Source organism: Dendrobates tinctorius, unplaced genomic scaffold, assembly GCF_039654945.1.
Source record: "Dendrobates tinctorius isolate UK_male_01 unplaced genomic scaffold, ASM3965494v1 ptg000019l, whole genome shotgun sequence".
Taxonomy (NCBI): Eukaryota; Metazoa; Chordata; class Amphibia; order Anura; family Dendrobatidae; genus Dendrobates; species Dendrobates tinctorius.
The window spans coordinates 33,710,821-33,733,502 of record NW_027361687.1 but is presented as its reverse complement, the minus strand read 5'-3'; the positions used below and the strand labels follow the sequence as shown (position 1 = coordinate 33,733,502).

At 42.6% G+C, this 22,682-nt stretch overlaps 1 protein-coding gene across 1 annotated transcript; it reads left to right on the top strand.

Annotated features, from left to right (window-relative positions):
- The first annotated feature begins 1,151 nt into the window (after window positions 1–1,151).
- LOC141082853 (RNA-binding protein MEX3A-like) lies at window positions 1,152–21,705 on the top strand. The gene is made up of 2 exons (XM_073566863.1): window positions 1,152–2,232; window positions 11,979–21,705. Exons 1-2 carry the CDS (start codon window positions 1,896–1,898, stop codon window positions 13,052–13,054), a joined length of 1,413 nt encoding a protein of 470 aa, XP_073422964.1. The 5' UTR covers window positions 1,152–1,895; the 3' UTR covers window positions 13,055–21,705.
- Window positions 21,706–22,682: the final 977 nt, after the last annotated feature.

Sequence of the window (22,682 nt, the reverse complement as noted above, 5' to 3'; positions counted from 1 at the left end):
CACAGGCACTCCTCTACCAGCCAGCCCCCTCACACAGGCTCTCCTCTATCAGCCAGCCGGCTCACACAGGCTCCCCTCTACCAGCCTTTCCTCTCACCCAAGCTGATATTCTAGCCAGTCCTCTCACCTAGGCTCTCCTCTACCAGCCATCATCTCACACAGGCACTCCTCTACCAGCCATCCCCTTCACACTGGCTCCCCTCTACAAGCCAGCCCCCTCACACAGGCTCCCCTCTACCAGCCTTTCCTCTCACCCATGCTGATATTCTAGCCAGTCCTCTCACCTAGGCTCTCCTCTACCAGCCATCATCTCACACAGGCACTCCTCTACCAGCCAGCCCCTTCACACTGGCTCCCCTCTACCAGCCAGCCCCCTCACACAGGCTCCCCTCTACAAGCCAGCCCCTTCACACTGGCTCCCCTCTACAAGCCAGCCCCCTCACACAGGCTCCCCTCTACCAGCCTTTCCTCTCACCCAAGCTGATATTCCAGCCAGTCCTCTCACCTAGGCTCTCCTCTACCAGCCAGCCCCCTCACACAGGATCCCTTCTATCAGCCAGCCCCCTCACACAGGCTCCCCTCTACCAGCCTTTCCTCTCACCCAAGCTGATATTCCAGCCAGTCCTCTCACCTAGGCTCTCCTCTACCAGCCATCATCTCACACAGGCACTCCTCTACCAGCCAGCCCCCTCACATAGGCCCCCCTCTACCAGCCAGCCCCCTCACACAGGCTCCCCTGTACCAGCTAGCCCCCTCACACAGGCTCCCCTCTATCAGCCAGCCCCTTCACACAGGCTCCCCTGTACCAGCCAGCCCCCTCACACAGGCTCCCCTGTACCAGCTAGCCCCCTCACACAGGCTCCCCTGTACCAGCTAGCCCCCTCACACAGGCTCCCCTGTACCAGCTAGCCCCCTCACACAGGCCCCCCTCTACCAGCCAGCCCCCTCACACAGGCTCCCCTGTACCAGCCAGCCCCCTCACACAGGCCCCCCTCTACCAGCCAGCCCCCTCACACAGGCTCCCCTGTATCAGCTAGCCCCCTCACACAGGCTCCCCTGTACCAGCTAGCCCCCTCACACAGGCTCCCCTGTACCAGCCAGCCCCCTCACACAGGCTCCCCTGTACCAGCTAGACCCAACACCCAGGCAATCTCCTCACCCAAGCTACCCTCTACCAGTCAATCCACTCTCCCAGGCTCTCCTCTACCTGCCATTCCCCTCACCCAAGCTCCCTTCTACTAGCCAGCCCCCTCACTCATGGCTCCTGTCTACCAGCCAAGGCTTATATCTACCAGCTAAGCTCTTCTCTACCTGCCATTCCCCTTCCCTAGGCAGTCCCCTCACCCAAGCTAGCCCCCTCAGGGCTCCTCGCTACCAGCTAGGCACATCACCTAGGCTCCCCTCTATCAGCCAGCCCCCTCACTCAGGTTTCACTCTGCCAGCAAGTCCCCTCAACGATACCACTATCGGCCGCCTATTCTTTCGCTCCTCACCCGTCCCGACAACATCCTAATAACCCCCAACCCGCCTCATCCCATCTCCCATCTGATCAGCTCCCTCCGAAATTTCACTCCAGCCCTGCTAAAAACTTGGATGACACACCTCCCCCTCCACTTCCTATTTTCATCGCTCCCTCCTGAAGGACTACAACTCCCAGCATGCTCCGGGATATCTATCATGGAGGAGACAGGGAATTTCAAACAAAAGAGTTTCCCCGCACGCTGCTGCCAGGAGTAGGAGGGGAGAGGAGGAGGAGAGAGGAGCAGGGCAGAGCAGGAGGAGGAGGAGGAGCACAGCCTGCCTCCTCCCTCCTCCTCTCCCACTGTCTCCCTCTCTCTCTCTCCTCTGGTTCCTCTCTCTTGCCCCTCTTCTTTGTTCCCTAGCCTTTGTTAGCCATGCCTAGCCTGGTGGTATCAGGGATGATGGAAAGGAATGGGCATGGCATGGCAGACCTCACCAAGGACAGGGTGCTGGAGGATGACAGAGCTCTGCAGATCGCCCTGGACCAACTCTGCCTCCTGGGTCTGGGAGAGACAGAAGAAGACACCAACAACAACAATAACAGCAGCAGCACCAACAGCTCCAGCAGCGGACAGCACCCCCAGAAATCCGGGGAGAGCAAGCTGTGTGCCCTGTACAAGGAGGCAGAGCTGAGGCTGAAGAGTTCCAACACCACAGAGTGTGTGCCAGTGCCCAGCTCCGAACACGTGGCTGAGATTGTGGGCAGACAAGGTGAGTGTCAGCTCCTTTGTCTCCATCGTTGCACCATGTGGGGGCATCTGGTGGGCACCTCATGTCATGGCCGTACCTTCTGGCCCCAGGGGGGCGGCGGTGGCTGCTGCTTTGTCTGGGCTCCAGACAATACACAACTCATACATGCACGCTTTGTTTGCAGGCTGATACATTGTAGCACCATCCCATACCTTACAGTATTTGGGGAGGGGTCTTTGTTTCCTTTTTTGTACCCTTTCCATTGTACCCTACCATCTCCCCTTCCTTGCTGCACCTAAAAAACTTGTGCTTCTTTTGTTTGGGGAGGTTGTCCCCTATACACACCCCCTGGTCCTGGCGGTGGGCCGGGGTCTGGCGCTGAGACTGGCATTGGCCACCTTATAGGTGTCTGCCCTGTCTTTGTGACTTTAGGCATTTTGGGGTTTTTTGGGAGGGGTGTTGGTGCAGATGTGGTTTTGGGGGGCTGTGTGTTGTGTTTGAGGTGGGGGGGTGGACGTGTTTGATTTCTTCTATGTGGCAGGGCTAGTTGGTAGAGCCTTTTGTTGTCTCGCACTCTTTCCATTGTCTCCGGCATGTGGGCATTTCCTGAGAGATGCTGTGGGAAAAGTTTATGTAAGGATACGCTGCTGCAGTCTGGCCGTGGAGCGCATGCAGCCCCCACTGTGCGCTCGGTCCAGGTCTTGACGTCCCTCAGGCTCTGGGACTTTTGGACTAGGTCAAAGCTTTGGGGCATGATACCCACTATGGCAGATTGTCGCCTTTGTTTAGGAGTCAGAAGTGCTGATGGTTGGAGGGAAGACTGAGGAGGAGGATGGGTCCCAGTGTCCAGGAAAGGGAGGCTGATGTTCTTTTATGACTTTAGGACCCTCACAACTTCCTTACTTATTATGTGATTGGGGCTCTTCAGACTTGGGTGAAAACTTGTTTCGTTTGTGGTGGTTGCTTGTAGCGTACAGCTGCCTGGAGCCTTATTTTTGAAGCTAGGCTTTTGTTCTCTGCTACAGGGATTAGGGGAGGACTTCTCAGGGTTAAAATGATACCACACCCACCTTCCCTGCACACAAGCGTCCCCAATCAGGATGGATGGATCCCACACCACCAAACACTTCAGCCCAATTCCTTTAGTGGTGCAAGATTGGTGACAAAATAAAGAAATACTCTCAAAAGGGCACCATAGACTGATATTTGGGCACTCTCAAAAGGGCACCATAGACTGATATTTGGGCACTCTCAAAAGGGCACCATAGACTGATATTTGTTGTCGAGAGGGTGGGTAGATTTGGGGCAAGAAAAAGTCTGACATGTAAAGCTGGTTGTCCATAATAAACCATCCCAAATAGAAAGGTCTACAAATGCAATGGGGGAAACGAGGTCCCCAATATGGTTCCATGGCTGGGACTCTACTAGCAGGTGAGAAGTTTTTGGTGGGTGTGTGCAGGATCTGGCATCTCTTTCTTTCTTGCCCAATGCTTGTTGTCTACTTCTATCCTTGGCTCCATCACCTCCGAAATTCCAGGATGGGTCTGGAAAAGCAAGTAGCGTTTTGTAGTTTGGGAGTCAGGGCAGCTAGGCAGCCATGTCAACAATGTGGGTCAGGAGGATGATGGATATTTGGTTTCTGAGAGTCCAATCTCATCTTTTGAAGTGTTGTATGTAACCTTTACCCTCTGCGGATATCGGGGGGAAAACGTGGGGGCTGCAGTAGTGAGTGCCATATTCTTCGGACCCCTCATCCCCACCCCCTTAATAAAAACCTGCCTTTCCTAGAGTGATGGATGATATGACATCACCATCATTTTCGCATTGTCCTTTGAGTTTTTTTCAGAGTTTATTGGGTGACACATAAACATCACTATGACTTGGCATGTATGTTGTATTTGGAAGTTCTTTATGTTGGTTCTGACCCCCCTTATCCATTTTCCCTCACACACCCACTCGGAAAGCTGTACTATCTTACCACTTGAGCCCAAAAAGGTTATATTCCTACTAAATATTTTGTAAGATTTCGACAAACGTCAGCTCCGTAGACTTGAAATATTGCCCACATCACCTGTCAAGTTGGGTCTTTGTTCGGTGGTGCACGTGGTTGTTATTAAGCCACGCTTCCTTCTTGATACAGCTGTTCAATCCATGACCAAAGCTTGTTCCAAAAATATCTCACCCCCAGGAGGAGGCCTGGGCGATGAAGAAGCCATTGGGTACCAAAACACAAATGAACCATGGTCGCCATGTGCTCGAGATGGTGGGTGCTACAACAAAGCCTGCCTGCTCATTATGTGGAGCAGACAGCGTGTCACGAAACTCTCGTAGTAACAGCGATTATTTGTGTGTCTCGTTCTCAGTCGTTGTGTCTCAGAAATAGCTGTGGAGACGAGAGGGTGGAAGATGACGAGTTGTAGGACTTGTCAAATTATGCAACTGCAGGCAGTGGGTATCTACCGTGCTTAGACTAGAAGGCATTGTTCTCTATGAGCCATTTTTGTTGTGTTTGGTCAGTTTTGTGCTGTGCATTCCTAAATTTTCATGCCTGCAAGGCACCAATCAACCTGTGTGTGGTGGTGGTGGTGCAGCAGCATGCTGTAGTGCAGGAAGTGAGGTTTCGCAGGCTCTTTGTCTGGAGATATGTAGACTTTTCTCTTCTGCACATGTGCTATGGAGATGCAGAAATTGTCCCAGCTTTTGTCTGGAGGAGCAACAAAAAAAAATCCTGCCCACCATGCTGCATATCTGTCCACTGTCCAGTCAGTGTCGTCACTTGGGTTTTGCTCCAAGAAGGAGAGCAGCTTGAGGCAAATTTTAATAATTCATCTCCAAATCTAAGGAATGATAATTTCATCGGGAAGATAAGATGGTGGAGATCCGACTTTAGGGATAGGACACCCCCAAAAAAAACATTTTGTAGGGAGATAATCATATAAAAATTAAGAAAACAAGCATGGCTGCTACTTGTGAACAAAGGGACCATGGAGATGTTCGATATCTAGAATCTGAAAGTGGCGCAGGGTCCTCGAGAACTCTGGAAAGTGGGTGTTATTATTAACTCTTTATTTCCCCCGAGACCCCTCTGATGTCCAAAAAAAAAAGCCTGTGACTCCTGAAGGCATAGATTTATTAATTTTTTTCAGATTTGATGTATAAACTTTACGGAAATCCCAACTTCGCCTTTCTTAACAAATATTCTGTTTAATAAACATTTACAGGTTAGCGTCCTTTATGATTTTATGTTGCAACGACTAGACAAAAGGTAGAATTTGCACCTTTTTTTCTGAGTGTGCGGTATGCGCAGGTTGTAGCGAAAACAGTTAGGGGGGTGTGGTCCTTATTTTACAGTCGCGAAGAGAGCCATGCGTGTTTCTAGGAAGGTATTGCAGAGGAGAGAAGCAGACGTTTAGGAAATCGAGGGGTGGGGACTGCCTGCTGTTTCTCCATTTTTTATTTTTTTTTTTTTTAATTTTTCATTTAATTTTAGATTGGTTTTATAATGTCAATTTTTTTAGGTATCGAATGTGATTTTTTATATTTTTGGGTGAAACATTTATAAAGGCACAAACATTAAATGAAACGTCGTCTTTTTAGAAATGCATGAAAACCTTTTGAAGGGTCTCTGGATAGATAACTAATCTAGTGTATGTCGAGGTGTCTATTGTGTCGGGAATCGATTCTTGGGTGGGAGTGACTGCATTTCGTGGAAAAGCCAACATAAAAGGAGGCGGTGATATGAGGGACACAAAATATATTTATTGTCGAAATATCAGTCTCGTTATTTACCGATTTTTGTGACCCCCACAGCAACCCCTAATAAGAGGTTCAAAGCGGAACCGAAGGGTCTGGTTTTACGTTACCATTTCTCCATTAGAGTAGCGGTTCATTGTGAATTTTCGTCAAAATGAATGAACCCTCTTAGGCTGCTTTATTCAGAATATTCCAGGGATCTCTACATTGGCAGCATTGGCATGCACGTGGCTTGGCGCTGCGTCTATAGATCTTAATGACTCTGCAGCACCCCCTTAAAAACCTAGATCCTAGCAATTATATCAGTCATCTCCCTGATAGGAGGGTTTTGCCATTGGTGGCTGAGATGGGGTGGTGGCGTTGGTGGGGCGTGGCGATAGTTGGCAGCGGCATATTCACGCTGTCAATGGAGCAGGCGCAGTGTTGGTAAACACACGGCACACTTTGGCATGAAGATGATACAAAGTTGGGGTGACGCCTACTGCCCTTCTTTCTTAACTATACACATACAGTACATTTTTGAAACACTCCCTCTGCAGCCTTAAAATATTTATCTAATTTAATATGTGTTAAAATTTTGCTAATCATATTTCTCCAAAAAATTGGCAGATTAACTCATGGTCGCTCTTGAGAACTTTCCAAAAGTTGATTCATAGTTAGAATTCAGGAAAGGGTTAAATTAAATATATTTTTTTAGATCTTTCATTAATCCAAAAATGTAGCCACTTTTTTATATGTATATTCCAGACCTGTACCAGAGGGCCCATAACTGACAATAAGACCTCTAGTTACTACAACTTATCTTTCTGCCATTCGAGACCTGCGACCATCTGGCCACTGTGCTATCTCGATCACATGGGATATAGTTACTTAGGAAAGGATCGGCAAACAGAATCGATAGGCTGTGCCCACCTCTGTGACAAGGGGCCCTTATTGACCTTTCCTATTGTTCTTTGGGAGACTTAATATTTTTTCTTTATCTCCTCTTCATGCCTGGTTGACTCTGCCAATGAATAGGGCACTTCATCAAGAGAATTGGGATAGTTGAGAAATAACACCAGGTCAGGCAAACCACAAGAGATAATCATGCAGGATTGTGATAGAATAGACTTTGATGGATTTCTGGTGAAACTTCTCGGGTTCCTTGATTGGGGAGGAAGGCAGATGACATGACATTTCATTCAATTTATTTTTATAAGGAAATTTATAGTCTGATATTGTTTTGACTTCTGGACAATGGCATGTCTTATGGCTTCATGGGCGTTAAAGAGTTTTAGTCCCCACCAGTGTGGATTAACATAAAGTGTACGATTGACTAGGTCATGACTAAGTCATGACTTGCTCCTCAAGGACAGAGTCACAGAGGTCAATTTTTAGATGGTAGCAAAAGCATATAATATAAGCCTAATAGACTATTAGGGTGCTCCTTTGTTGTGCATTGGGCAATACGACCCATTCCTCTCTCAATACTCCTCCACACCATCTTGTTACCCTCTCAATCCATGTCTTGTTGATCTTCTCTTGGCTGCTGGCCAACCTCAACTAAAGTCAATTTTTACATTTAAAAATGACTCAAGAAGAGAAGTATTTGCCACCTGCATCTATTAACAAGACAGTGTCAAGTCACTTGGTACCCAAGTAGGCCCATACATGTCCTCCTTGCAATGTTCTTCTTGGCAGGATGGTTGTGGAGATTGCATTGTCGATACGACTGACCCCTCATACGAAACTTTACTGTTGTAAGAACCGGCCTATCTTGTTAGGTAGGTGGAGACGATAGGAGGGCAATTTTAGATAAACCGGAGGGAGGGATTATCACGTAAGAGGCAGGCTGGATAGCGCTGGAAAATTGGGAAAATTAATTGCTCTTTACTCTGGCTCAAGCTGTTCTATAGTTGGACAAAATAGGTTGTTTTAACATTTTTTTTTATTTTGCTGTTTTTTTTTGTTAGTAATTGTTGTTGGTCGCACCCAAAAATGTCTTCTAAAGTGAAAAAGTTTTTGAATCACTATTCAAGGAATAAAGTTGTTCTCAAAAGGCTCATTGATTGTCTGAAGAACGACTATAAGGAAGCCTAAATGTACCCTGTACTGTAAATAGGGAGCCTGATAGGTCCTTTGTGCCTAAGGATAAGTGGAATTAGGTGTCTGTAATGCTTTTGATAATGTTCAATAAGAAAGAATCGCTAACCTGAAATGACAGAATTGGTTTATTGTTTTGACAGAGCGCTGTCCAAGAAAGCTCGGTGACACCCCTTGTGTTGGCCATTTTGCATTCAGTTAGGAATGATCAATACCGATGCTCCAGTGGTGCCCACCAGGCTCTGTTTACTTATCATGCCACAGTTGGTGATGCCACAGTTTTGTGCTGAGGTGGTGGTCATATGTTTGTACTGCACTTCACTGCATCAGATATTCCCGGAAGGTCAGCAAAGATCTACTGGGAATATTGAAGCTCCAATGCCATATCAACAAGGGAGGTCCTGTGTGAGTATTTGCTATTTTTTTCTTTACTTTTCCTGCTGGTACTTTTTTAAGTCAAGTTTCAATGATGGCACCTAACGTTTTAGGTTGTTTTCTATTGTCATTTATTATGTGAGGAGTAAGACCTGTAAAGTAGTTCATTCATCTCTGATTGAAAATGTGAGGTAGGACAATCCTGAAAGGATTGGTTTGTGGGAGGAAAATAATCTAGCAAACCCGAGTGTATTGGAGATGTTGTTTTGTCCACCAAGGTAGAAGAACCTTTACTTTCGAGATCATCCAGCCCCCTCAGAAGAATATCCCGAAGAGGTCAGATAATACTGCTGCGTAATGGAGGCAGATGATATGGGACATATGCTGTTGTTGACTCAGCTTATGGCATACAGTCCTCCATATGTGTTCTACGTATGGATGTAGACACACATTGTGCGCAGTGCCAGTCCTATCCCATTCGCACAGCTTTGGTGAGATTCTAAGAAATCCTTTGTGGCCGTCTCTGGCCCCCTCACACGCCCTCCCCAGAGAATGAGGCCTTTTCAGAAGGGATTAATTCAACCTTCTTGCAGCAAGTGAGACTCTTGGGCATTTACAGTTAACCTGTTCGTGGCCTGGCCAGTCATCGGACTTTTATTTTTGGTGGTGGGTGTGGGAGGGGGTTGGAAGAAGTATTTAGGGTTAAGTGTCAATTAAAAATGAAAGTGAAGAAAAGAAGTCTGGGTCAGTGCTGGGGTAGTTTTTTTCTTTAAAGTCCTTCATGTTTGTTTGTAATTTGACCCAAATCAAAACGTGAAAGGTGTAGAGGGGCCGGCCATTTTGTGGTCATGTCCAAATATTTAAGGGAGTCTTTATAGTCTCTTTTCAGACAATAACTGCCATGGAAAATTTAGGGCTTGAGATGTTAGCATTTAGTTTTGCGTTGACCGAACCAATATTCACGACAATGAGGCCTGGTAATTAATGTCCTGATTGTGATGTCATGAAGATTGATTACAAGCACAAAATGGCCGCCTCCACTTTGTACGAGCAGCTGACGGGGCCCGAATCTATATGTTGCTCTAAATTGCTTATACGTCTCGATTTAGGTAATTTTATTTTTTAGAATTAGTTCAAAATATGCGATACCCTAATAATACGCATGGTATCTTTTGATTTTTGTTGACCAAATTTGCACTTTCCCTGGAAAAGTTTTTTTTTAGATCTTTGCATAGTGTACAAAGTAGAAGTTTTATTTGCAAAGTAGCAGTTTTGCAGGTTGCTTTATATATATATACTGTGTGTGTGTGTGTGTATATATATATATATATATAATGTATAATATTATAGTAGCTTTGGTCTGGTCATTGTCTGAGAGCTGATAATCTAGTCGCCATGTTCTTCATATGATGTTTAGTGGCCTCCTAAACGGAGCTGGCCCGAGACCTCTAATCGTTACATGGATTATATTTTTGTTAAGTAGGACATACCCCCCTCTAGGAGCTTAGAGTCTACTGTCACGATTGGAGACCTGCCAGAGATGATTTTGGTTCACCACAATTCGTGTTAAACCTAAACCATTTTATTTGTAGGAACTGGTCGTATTTTTAGGACCCTTCATGGGTATGTCAGTAAAGAAAAAAGCAATTACCCAATTACCATTGTGGTCGCTTTGGACAGTCCGTACAGCATCTGATAATACCCATTGCTGTGGATTCTATTTCCTCTGAATCGAGGTATCCCAACTACACGTGGTATACTTGCAAAATGACAGGACAAGTTTATGAATGTTGTCTTTGAGATTTGGGTTTATGAGGCTGATTTTATGAGGGTACAGGGACAAGAGGCAGACCCCCTCTTAAATCTGTTGGGGTGGTGGGGAGTTGTGACAACCCTTATAATAAAAACCTAGAAGCTTTTAGTAGACTATTAAAGCAGACTTCATTTCCTAGAGAGCACAGACCCTTGTGAGACAGCCAACAATGTGCGCTTTGTCTGCTCTTACAGAGACCGAGGCAGCGTTCTGGGTGAAGGGAGGGTGGTGTTGCTAGATTAAAAGCCCCCCATTGCCCGGGTCATTGCATGCACCTATTTTTTAACCTCTTCTTTCCCAGATATGATTTTTTTCTGCCTTTGTTATCTTGTGTACAAGAAAAAGTGTATTAGTTTCTACTTCTGATGTCATCGTTGTGAGTCATTTTTTTCCAGTAGTTTTTGTTGTTATTGTACCTCTATATTTTCGCTCATGTTTGGGCAGTATGACTGTTGTCGTCTTTTTTTTTTTCCCTTCTTTGCATGGTTTGACTTTATGCTGAGACTTTGCAGAAATGTGGCCTTGTAAGCTTTTGAGCATTGAGAGTCTGTTATTTTTACAGCAGGCCTCCTTGTCTTGTCCAACACTGCTCTCTTGACTTTGCCTTGCCCAGCCCCGCTCCCTTGACTTGGCCTTGCCCAGCCCCTCTCCCTTGACTTGGCCTTGTCCAGCCCTGCCTCCCTTGACTTGGCCTTGCCCAGCCCCGCCTCCCTTGGCTTGGCCTTGTCCAGCCCCGCCTCCCTTGGCTTGGCCTTGTCCAGCCCCGCCTCCCTTGGCTTGGCCTTGTCCAGCCCCGCCTCCCTTGGCTTGGCCTTGTCCAGCCCCGCTTTCCTTGGCTTGGCCTTGTCCAGCCCCGCCTTCCTTGGCTTGGCCTTGTCCAGCCCCGCCTTCCTTGGTTTGGCCTTGTCCAGCCCCGCCTTCCTTGGTTTGGCCTTGTCCAGCCCCGCCTTCCTTGGCTTGGCCTTGTCCAGCCCCGCCTTCCTTGGCTTGGCCTTGTCCAGCCCCGCCTTCCTTGGCTTGGCCTTGTCCAGCCCCGCCTTCCTTGGCTTGGCCTTGTCTAGTCCCGCTCCCTTGGCTTGGCCTTGTCCATTCCCACTCCCTTGGCTTGGCCTTGTCCATTCCCACTCCCTTGGCTTGGCCTTGTCCATTCCCACTCCCTTGGCTTGGCCTTGTCCAGTCCCACTCCCTTGGCTTGGCCTTGTCCAGTCCCGCTCCCTAGGCTTGGCCTTGTCCAGTCCCGCTCCCAAGGCTTGGCCTTGTCCAGTCCCGCTCCCAAGGCTTGGCCTTGTCCAGCCCCGCTCCCTAGGCTTGGCCTTGTCCAGCCCAGCTCCCTTGACTTGGCCTCGTCCAGCGCGTCCGCTTGGCTTGGCCTCGTTCAGCGCTTCCCCTTGGCTTGGCCTTGTTCAGCGCTTCCCCTTGGCTTGGCCTTGTTCAGCACGTCCCCTTGGCTTGGCCTTGTCCAGCGTGTCCCCTTGGCTTGGCCTCGTCCAGCGCGTCCCCTTGGCTTGGCCTTGTCCAGCCCGTCCCCTTGGACGCCACCATCCATGCTCCTCAACATAGGATTCTAACTATCTTGTCTAGAATCATTTACATACATTAATCTTTCCATTCCCTTGTTTTGTATGTTTTGTACATGGCTATTGAAATGATTAATGTGGCAAAACATTGAATTTTGACAAGCTTTGTTTTTTTTTGTTGTTGCAAATTTGTAAAATTATTTAAATGTGTTTTCTTTCATTTTTAGGCTGCAAAATCAAAGCGCTAAGGGCGAAAACAAACACGTACATCAAGACTCCAGTTCGAGGAGAAGAGCCTGTGTTTATGGTGACAGGACGTCGAGAGGACGTTGCTATGGCAAGACGTGAGATCATTTCCGCCGCTGAACACTTTTCAATGATAAGAGCATCCCGGAACAAAGCCGGTAGTGCTTTCGGCAGTGCCCCAAGTTTACCCGGCCAAGTCACAATCCGTGTCAGAGTCCCCTACAGAGTTGTTGGATTAGTAGTTGGACCCAAAGGTGCTACCATTAAGAGGATTCAGCAACAAACAAACACTTATATTATCACTCCAAGCCGTGACAGAGACCCGGTGTTTGAGATCACTGGGGCTCCAGGAAATGTAGAACGCGCAAGAGAAGAAATTGAGACACATATTGCAGTACGAACTGGCAAAATCTTGGAATACAACAACGAGAACGACTTTCTGTCCAATAGTCCAGATTCTGGTATGGAAAGCCGATATCCAGAAAACTGGAGAGTGCACGGTACGGCAGCCAGTTGCAAGCCTCTTTCCACCTTCCGGCAAAATAGCCTAGGCTGCATTGGTGATTGTCCAGCAGAACCTGTTTATGAGACGCCCCGACTAAATGATCAGAATGAGTTCAATTATGGCTACTTGTTTCCCAACTACAAGCAGGATGTGTATTACGGTGTGGCTGAAACTGGAGGACCCATGTGGGGTGGACAAGAAAACAATAGTCCAACCCCAAACATCTTCACGAAGCAGCAACGTTCGGGAAGCAGTGGCGCCATCCAGACTAACACCACACAGAGGTCTCCAGAATCTAGCCTTACTAGCTTGCCAAGGAGGAACCAAGGTGATAGTCTGCCAGGCTTCACCAAACTTAATGCCACTCGGAACTCTGTTTCTGGAAGCCGGGAGTGCATGGTATGTTTTGAAAGCGAGGTCACAGCTGCACTGGTGCCCTGTGGGCACAACCTTTTTTGCATGGAGTGTGCTGTACGTATCTGCGAACGTAATGAACCAGAGTGTCCCGTTTGCCATGCGTCCGCCACTCAAGCCATAAGGATATTTTCCTAAGAGACTTTGGGAAAAGGGAGAGGGTGGGTAAAGAGATGACGGACTTGAGGTGCATAGAGGTCAAGAAATGATATTTAAACTTCATAATAAAATCTTAACTATAATCCGAATGTTACAAAAGGATATCTTAAACTTGCAAATTATTTTTTCGAACTTTAATGAAAGGTTATGACAGCCTTTTCCAGCAGTCACAACAAATTTCTGGGGCGTCAGTGCCCATTGGAAACCAAGTTTTTAAGTCCAGGTGTAACCTTTTACGTTTTTTGGACTAGAAGAGCAAGCTCTTTCCACTTAGTAGCAGCTTAAAAAAAAAAAAGGAAAAGTCAAGAGCTGTAAAATAATTTCGATTTTTCGGTTTAGTCGAGCTCCACCAAGCCTCTACCGCGGTTTGGACATATGCAGCTGAAAAATCTACTTTGGTTTTGAAGGGTCAAGTGGAAAGAGGGGTCCAGCTGAGGTCAGTGATGTCCTCTTTCTAAATTGCCTTTCTTAAGCACTGCTGGAGATTTACCTCTCAAGTTGAAGCGGGCAGCATTGGCGGACAAGACTGATTCACAAACCAATGGATGCAGATTGGAGGGCACTCAGGGGTACTAGCAGCCAGGTCAAATTTCAGGGCATTTACAGGCCCCACTTCCGGTGCCCACTGAGGCCTTTTTCTCACTTTCTGCCTGACGGGAATCTGTTTCATCATTACAAGCAAAAAAATAAAAATAAATAAAAGCAAAAACTGTAATTATCAAATCTCTGGGAATCTGCAACATGAGGACACAACGATTACCTCACACTCAATGAAAAGCAGCTCAATCTACCGTTTGCAATTTTATTGTCATTTGCTGTAAAGAAGATTCTGATGTAAAATTCCTGCCAGTTTTCATTTTTAGCACCAGGACGAAAAATTAAAGAAACCTCAACAATCAGGACTTTATATGCATGGAGGTCTTGCTTTTTTTTAAAGAAAATTATAAAAACGTATGGGGGGAAAAAAGACTTTGATTTTACTGTGCACTGAAGCTGGGCCATCAGGATTCCTGGTCCTCCTCAACTCAGACAACTGCCGCTTCATCTGTTAGGCCTCCTGTGGCCATCACGAGGAAAATACATTTTTTATTTTTTAAAAAGCGGGAGCACTGGTATTTAGAAAGGGAGGAACACTTCCATATGTGAACTTTTTATTTTTGTTTTTTCTTAAGGAATGCAAAGAAAATAAAAAAATAACAATATAAAATTGTTATTTTCTTCCTCTTAACTGGACCAGACGGAACATTTGAATGAAAATGAAAAAACGTTGGACCAAAGTTTTATGTGCTGGAAATGAAAAATACAATTTTAGAGGGTGCCATGTTTTAGTCTTCAGCTGTTTTTTTGAAGATGTTTCAAGACCACTTAGGGGTTTTCTCTTGCCCTTGGGATCCTACAACACGAGTGACAGTCTAACCGGGGGTTGATATATATAGATTGCTCCGTATTCCCCTACCCACGTACTCCTTCCAAGATTACATTATTCCAATTTTTGGTGCTTCCCGGATGATCGTTTTATTTATTTTTGTTAACAACGTGATTTTTGGGACTAGAGCAACACTTGATCATGGCATCGTGCAACACGAGAATAGACTATTTTCTTTCTGTGAACTGTATAATATCCACAGTCGCCACATTGAGATACCTTCATGCCATTTTCCAGTGGTGATACGTTCCATTACTTCCAATCCCTACCAGAGGAGATCCTGTCCTTCATCTCACTCGCATTGGGGTCAATAGGACGGGAACTTCCGTGACATTGCACCTCTGAAAGAACCTTCCCAAATCTTTCATCGAAAACACTATTCTACTTCAATTGCATAAGAATGTAGGCACTAGGGATGTAATATTTGGGTGCCCCTCCCCCCTCCGCCAAAAAAATAAAAAGTATTTAGAAATTGAAGAGGGAGGGAGGTATATAAACTTGGGGTTTTTCTTATTAATATTTTGTTTTGAAAACCAGACTCTTCAACCAATTACCTAATTTTTTTATTTTTATTTTTTCGAAAATATGTAGCGGTTGTTATACATTGTTACAAACTAGCAGTATTTTAATTTTTAAAGAAATGTAGCATTTTACTTTTTGAAAAGGGACATTATGAGAAAAAAATATTTCAGGTCCGTTTCGAAGGAACCGCTCAGTCCGATCTTAAATGATGAAGTTGTGTTTTTTTTTCTTGTTGGTTTTTTTTTTGGAGTCTACGTTGTCGCTAGTGTGATTGAATATTTAATGCCGCTTCTTATGTCTCCAGTGAGAATGTATTTGCTGCACTGGAGTCTATTAATCTTACCTACCTTTAACAGTAGTTTTTGCTATATAGCTTTAGGTGAACATTTGCCGCTTGCATTACGACAACCTGGATTTACATAAAAAAAAACACAAACAAAAAAAAACTGCCAGAATTTATCTCGACTTCTTCTGAAGGTTTTGGGTCGCATGCATTATAAGAAGCACTTTGAAGAATGGCCTGCATGGAATAGGACTTTGAAGTCCTCTTTCTTTTCCTTTTTTCATAATTCCTAAAGGTTGGTTCATTGGGAATCTAGCACTACGTTTTTTCAAGATCTTAATTTTTCATTTCGAGACCCATTGGGTAATGATTTGCAGATATTTTTCCCCCTTCAGTCACATTCAAGACTTTTTTTCTTACGATCTGTTGGCCGTTGATCAGGCCTTGAAGAGTTTCTGCTCTTTTTTTTTTTTGCAGACACAAAATCCAAACACTACCTTACATATTTATGAGGCAGCGGCCTGAAGTAGCTAACCTCCGCACACGGTGCAGCAGCCAACGTGTGGACTGAATGGTGATTTTTGATAGAGTAGCCGGTGATGTCATCAAGGAGTAAGGAATAAATATACCATATTGATAAAATATAATTGCTGTCTAATACATCATAACATCAACTTTTTTGTTGGGATGAAATCTAGGAACTATCCTTAAAGGAAGATAGAAAATTGTAGGAACAGTATAAAAAACGGGCTTGGATGTGGGTACCGGCTTTGCGATATACCTTGTTTCTCGGTTTGTCTTACTCTTCGGACATGAATGTTGGTAATCCATAGCAGCCAATCAAAGTTTTTGGGGTCGTTTTCCAAACTGCACTAAGAAAAATGTCCTCTAGAATCTTGTTGCTTTGGGTTGCGTCACATTTTTTTTATTCTCCCTCTCATGTCTGTACATTTCCTCTTTACATGTGAATACGTTGACAAGTATGGCACTTGACAGCTTGAGAGAATTTTGGGGTCTGTCATTTTTTTCGTAGTGCCAGATGATTATTAGTGTTTTTAAGGCGGGATTTTCCATTTTCAAGACCTATATAATAATTAGTAGTATATCGGTACCTACACTATATGGTGTTGAACTAGATGGAACTGTTATTTGGATGGAGATTGTCTACCTGGGTACTTCCATTTTTTTAGGCAATTAAAGGTAGGCTGCCATTTTGAATTCATGGACACAGCTTGAGTTGACCTCTGAAATTTCACAGGGGTCAATTCAGTTTCAAAATGGCTGTCCTCATCCTTGTAGAAGACTAAGGCCCATAAAGGGTATTTTTTCAGATTTTTTTTTAAAGTTTATTGTATTCTTTTCTATATTATAGACACCCAAGAAGGACTTGTGTTTAATATTGTGGTGGAAAAATGTATACACTGAGCATACAAATTGGTAAAAAAGAAAAATAGAGGGTGACTAGATTGCCTTTTTTGGAGGGTAAGTTGGGTGTATTGCCAAACCACCCACCGTTCACCAGACTTTTTGTATTCTCGCTTTTTTTTTTTCATCCAAGTTTTAACCCATCTCCATTGAAGAATGTAGGACAACGCACCTATAGACACTAGAAAGAGAGATATAGAACAATATACATAACGCAACGCAAAATAAAAAAGTATACTGTGATATGATCATCAGAAATTATATAGATAAATGTTTTATTCTACACAAATACCAAATTTTTCTTTATATTTAAGGAAGCAGTATAATAAAAAAAATAGTTTTACTTTGCCCCCAAGATTTTAAAAGAAATGGTATTTAAAAAAAAAAGTTTGAAGGGGAGATAATTTTTTTGTTTTTTTCATTATTTAAAAATCTACTTGTAACCCACGAGGAGGACACGACTGTTAATAAATCTGTAAACTATTTTGTTTTTATTCAAAAAAGTTAAATAAAAAACAGGCAGGAAAAAAATAAATAAAAAGGACACTGCTTAAAAAAAAAATTAGATCATTTCTTTATAATTTAATATTCTATTTTAATAAATGCATTTATTATGTGTAAATGTAAGCAGGACACATGCGCTGAAGAAAAAATAATACTTTTTATTGGGTAATTTATTAAAAGAAAGGATTTTATTTTATGATAAAGTAATCCTTAAGCTTTCGAGAACATAGATATGTAGACCGGAAAAAAAAAAAAAACTTTTTGTAGCCAGATTTTAAACTTTAAGTATTTTTTTTTTTTTAAAAAGGTAAAAATTTTTTTTTTTTTTTTTTTTTTCTGTGTGCCGAACATTTTTGCTGTCGATGAAGAATTAGCTATTAATGCCTTGTGTTGTGATTTATCACATCATTGTGTTTTAGAGAGTATTGAACAATTAATGCCTTCATGCCTAAGACTTACCTAAATGGTTTTTGTCCGTTTCCTAGGACGGGCCCGATGATCACTGCTAAGCAGTAGGTCGGCGGCCCACCCAACCATTAAGGAGTTAGCTTGACCCACCAGCGTCAAAGGGGCTTTAATACACCGTGTGCTGTTTTAGTGATGTAAATGCAAATATTGTAGCTGGGGATGTTAGAAGCTTATATACAGTGACTTAGGTAGTTCATCGTACGCTTCATTTTTTGGGTAGACCAGCAAAAATTTTGTTGCTTTAACAGTTCTGGAAGTCCACATTTTGTGTTTCTTTTTTTTTTTAATTTTTTTAATCCTGAACTTTGTTTTTCGTGTGTGTGTGTGTGTGTGTGTTTTTATGTTATTTTTTCAATCCCATTGGGATTTTGAAGGGAATAGTTTGATTCGGTTCACTAGGAAATATATTTTGTAGAGATATTCATCTCTGCTTTGGATGTGATGTGTCAAGAGACGTCTGGATAGAATTGTGAATGGTTGTCCCAAAATTTACTTAACAAAAATATAAAAAAAAAATTAAGTACTTTTTTTGGTTCAGTATTTTCTCTAGGACAAACCCCTTTTCCTTCCTTGACAACAATTTTACTCAAAATCTATAAACCCCCGAGCATGGAGTAAAGGCCTTGTGTAATATAGAGACCAGTGAATCCAAAGTTTGTTTAGACTCATATTTTTTACAAAATTTTTCAATCTCCAAATGAAATGTAGTTCTTCCATGGATTAAACATACAATTGTCTAATGGTAGCCATGCACAATAGATAAAAGTAGGATGTATGCAGAACCATTCATATGCATTATAATCCATAACATCTTGTTGTACATGTTCAATGATACCAGTCAAGAACAATCACCATAAATATTACAATAATGTCACCTGAACCCTCCCATTTTCAGAGAGACTGGCCACCTAATGTGTATGAAGATCTGCTGATTCTACCCCAACAAATTCTGTAGAAGTGAAGGATAGAGCAAATTTGACCACATAACCCAATAGTTTCCCCGAGAGATTCTCTGTCACCAATGATATATGACAGCGGCTTACTACACTCTCCCCATGTGTGTTTGGAAGCCGGGAGAGATCAGCGTCGACAAGTGTTCTCCCAAAGAATTACCGTCTATCAGACAAAAATTTAAGACATGTCTGACTTCTGTTCACATGTTGACATTGAGTCATCCTTCAACATAATTCGACCAATGTTCATATTGGTTGAAATTGTCCGTTTCCATCAACTTTCGTCTGAAAGTGTATGATCACTTTTAATTATCGAAAATGCATCACAAACATTGATATTAGAGCCATATTATCTCGATTGTGCGTCTGCAAGTTATCGGTACTAATAGTCCAACCGGTAGATATCAGTATCGGATTCCTCAGTGCCATACATTAGTACAAAAAAAATTTTTTATTTTTTTAAATCTCATGAAATATCATCTAATGGATACATTTTAAGAGATTTTTCACCCATCTGAAACTAATGCATTGATCCAAAATAGAACCAGTCCATTTTTATTAATTTCTTTTATAGGCATATGAGGGTCCTTTTTATTTCAAAAAGACACTAGATGAATTTAAAAAAAAAAAAAAATCAACGTCCATTGTTTATAGACTGAAACTTGTAGAGTGTAAAAAAAAAAAAAAAAAACCCTTTCATGGAAAATTACTGTAATATTTGACCAACCTTTTTGTCTTCTCCTGTTGGGAGGTCACGGCGACATAATAGGCTTAATCCTTAGACCACTGATGAGAATTATTGGATCAATCGGGTCATCCGTTCTCTGGAAAGAAATGGGTGAACAATAAGTGGTAAAATATTACCTTTTTTGTATTTTTTTATGTTTTTTTTAATATATATATATTTTATTTGTATTTTCTTAACCAAGTTACCAAAATGTAAGGATTTTCTTAAATAATCACATGTATATACATTTTAGGTAAAAATGAAATAATTTTATTTGATTTTTACTCTGCGGCGCTGTTTGTAACCTTATAAAAAAAAAAACAGCCCAGCAATAAACTGTGCACTAAAGGAGAGAATTGCTAGCAAATGTGTAGCCAAATGTTGATTATGGGGTTATTTTAAACCCCCAATTATTTTAGAGTGGGACAATTCCCTCTAGAAATTGAACTTTTTTTCTTACATTTTGTTTAAGGACTTATAAATATCTTTTTTTAGTTTTTTTTATGTAAGGTTGGTATTTAAACTTGTATTTGCAGGGGTTATTAAAGGTTCAAATGTTTTCCCTCCTCACCCCTTTTTTTTTTTTTTTTTAATTTCACACCTTAAAACCAAAAAAAAGTTTTTAAATTTTTTTGTAGAGTTTTTAACTTCCTCTGAAAAAGAGGTAGGCTTTTATTTCTAGATTTTGTGTTTCACATTGTAAACAAAAAAGAAAGTAAACTGTTCCTACTATAGCACTTAATATATTGGAAAAGAGAGGTCAAGCTCATAGAGGTGTCTGTCCAGGCTTGTCTTATAACATTTTTTTATTTTTTTTGCAAATAGCTTTAACATTTAGGGCCCAGAAAACAATAAGCAAGCTGAGCCAAAATGCATAGGCAAAAAAAAAAGTTAATCTTAGGAAAAAAAAGAATTTTTTAAAAAAAATAAAACAATACAAAAATTTTATAGAGGAGAATACAAACCAGGATGGCTGTTTAAAAAAGATGAGTGAATCAATTTTCAGGACCCCTGTCCAGGGGTCACGTTGATATTCTGTGGCTGCAGATAGGAGCTTTGCAAACTGCTTTCTACATACCAGAATCCATGCGCCTCTTCTGATGTGTAGGCCCTGTGAAACGTCATCATTCCGTAGTGATGCACACCTGACACCGCGCCAGGCGGGCTGATCAATCGGCAGGTAGGAGTCGATTTGCAGGGCTCCCATCTGGCGTCAAGGGGATACTGATGCGGCTGCTGGGCCAGGGTCTTAAAAATCGATTTGTTCATATCTACTATCGAATACTCATATATGTAATGGGAAGATTTATGACATAGATAACTCGCTGGTGTCTTATAACACACTTGTACTCCATTTTTTTCTTTTTTTACCTCATTATTTTCTGTTACCAGCTGTGTGCTAATGCAACATTATGTATCGGTCCAGCTGTGGTTGTTTTTATTTTTTCCATTTTTTTTTTTTTTTACTTGAACAAAGCTGAATGAACTTCTGTCTTGAGAGTTATAATCACACTTCATGCACTTTATATTCTTTTTTTATTTTTTTCCTCTTAAATACATTTCATGAAAAAAATATAAGAATTGAAAGAGAAAAGGGGTAGGGTTTAAAATATATGCATAAAATATATACAGCGCTGTTTTTTATATCTTATGGAAACAAAAAAAATTCAGATGAAATAGTCTTGTTCTTCCGCCTCGTTTTTCATTTTTCTTTTTGAAGGAATGAAACAAACTAAGAAAGGCACCTGAATGGTCACTTGAACAAATCTGTGAATTTAGAATTTCCAATGATGGGTATTGTAATGTACCCATGGTGGTTCCCAATGATTTCATAACTGGTTCTCTTCTAAAACTAATACATAGTAAATGTGTAGCTGTGTAGTGTTTTTATTGCTTTTCTTAAGTTCTGAGGAAGACTTGAGAACCTCTCTTCTCCACAATTTCCATTTAAACTTGCAAATCTCATAGTATCAACATACCACCTATGAAATCATCGGGCGCCTCAATACTAACAAAACGTCCTAACATTTCCCATAATTCCAATGAGGTATGAGAATTTGGCTGGACGCACGTATCGACCATCCGTCATATCCAATCTTAAACACATGAGCCGTTTGCAGAACGTAGACGTAGTCCTGATTTTTGGATGTCTTCATTTTGTTTTCATATTTTTTTATTTGTATATTTTTTTTAAAGCAGATAGTTAAAGCATACATGATGTTGCACAAGTTGTAGAAAACAAAGAAGGGAAGGGTTAATGTATTAAATGTGCTGAATTGACATTAAGAACTTAATTTTATTAAAGTATTATTACTTAAAGAATGTGATTGTCTTTTATTGGGGGTAAATGGCCTAAATTATTCATTACGTTTTATAAGAGAGACCTCTCCACAGTGATGTATATACAGTGATATCACCGCTCTATGTCCTGGTGGTCTGGGTGTAGGACTGATCAGTATAGTGACCTCTCCCCAGTGATGTATATACAGTGATATCACCGCTGTATGTCCTGGTGATCTGGGTGTAGTACTGATCACTATAGTGAGCTCTCACCAGTGATGTATATACAGTGATATCACCGCTCTATGTCCTGGTGGGCTGGGTGTAGTACTGATCACTACAGTGACCTCTCCCCAGTGATGTACATACAGTGATATCACCGCTCTATGTCCTGGTGGTCTGGGTGTAGTACTGATCACTATAGTGACCTCTCCCCTGTGATGTAAATACAGTGATATCACCGCTCTATGTCCTGGTGGTCTGGGTGTAGTACTGATCACTATAGTGACCTCTCCCCAGTGATGTATACACAGTGATAGCACAGCTCTATGTCCTGGTGGTCTGGGTGTAGTACTGATCACTATAGTGACCTCTCCCCAGTGATGTATATACAGTGATAGCACCGCTCTATGTCCTGGTGGTCATGGTGTAGTACTGATCACTACAGTGACCTCTCCCCAGTGATGTATATACAGTGATATCACCGCGCTATGTCCTGGTGGTCAGGGTGTAGTACTGATCACTATAGTGACCTCTCCCCAGTGATGTAAATACAGTGATATCACCGCTCTATGTCCTGGTGGTCTGGGTGTAGTACTGATCACTATAGTGACCTCTCCCCAGTGATGTATACACAGTGATAGCACAGCTCTATGTCCTGGTGGTCTGGGTGTATTACTGATCACTATAGTGACCTCTCCCCAGTGATGTATATACAGTGATAGCACCGCTCTATGTCCTGGTGGTCATGGTGTAGTACTGATCACTACAGTGACCTCTCCCCAGTGATGTATATACAG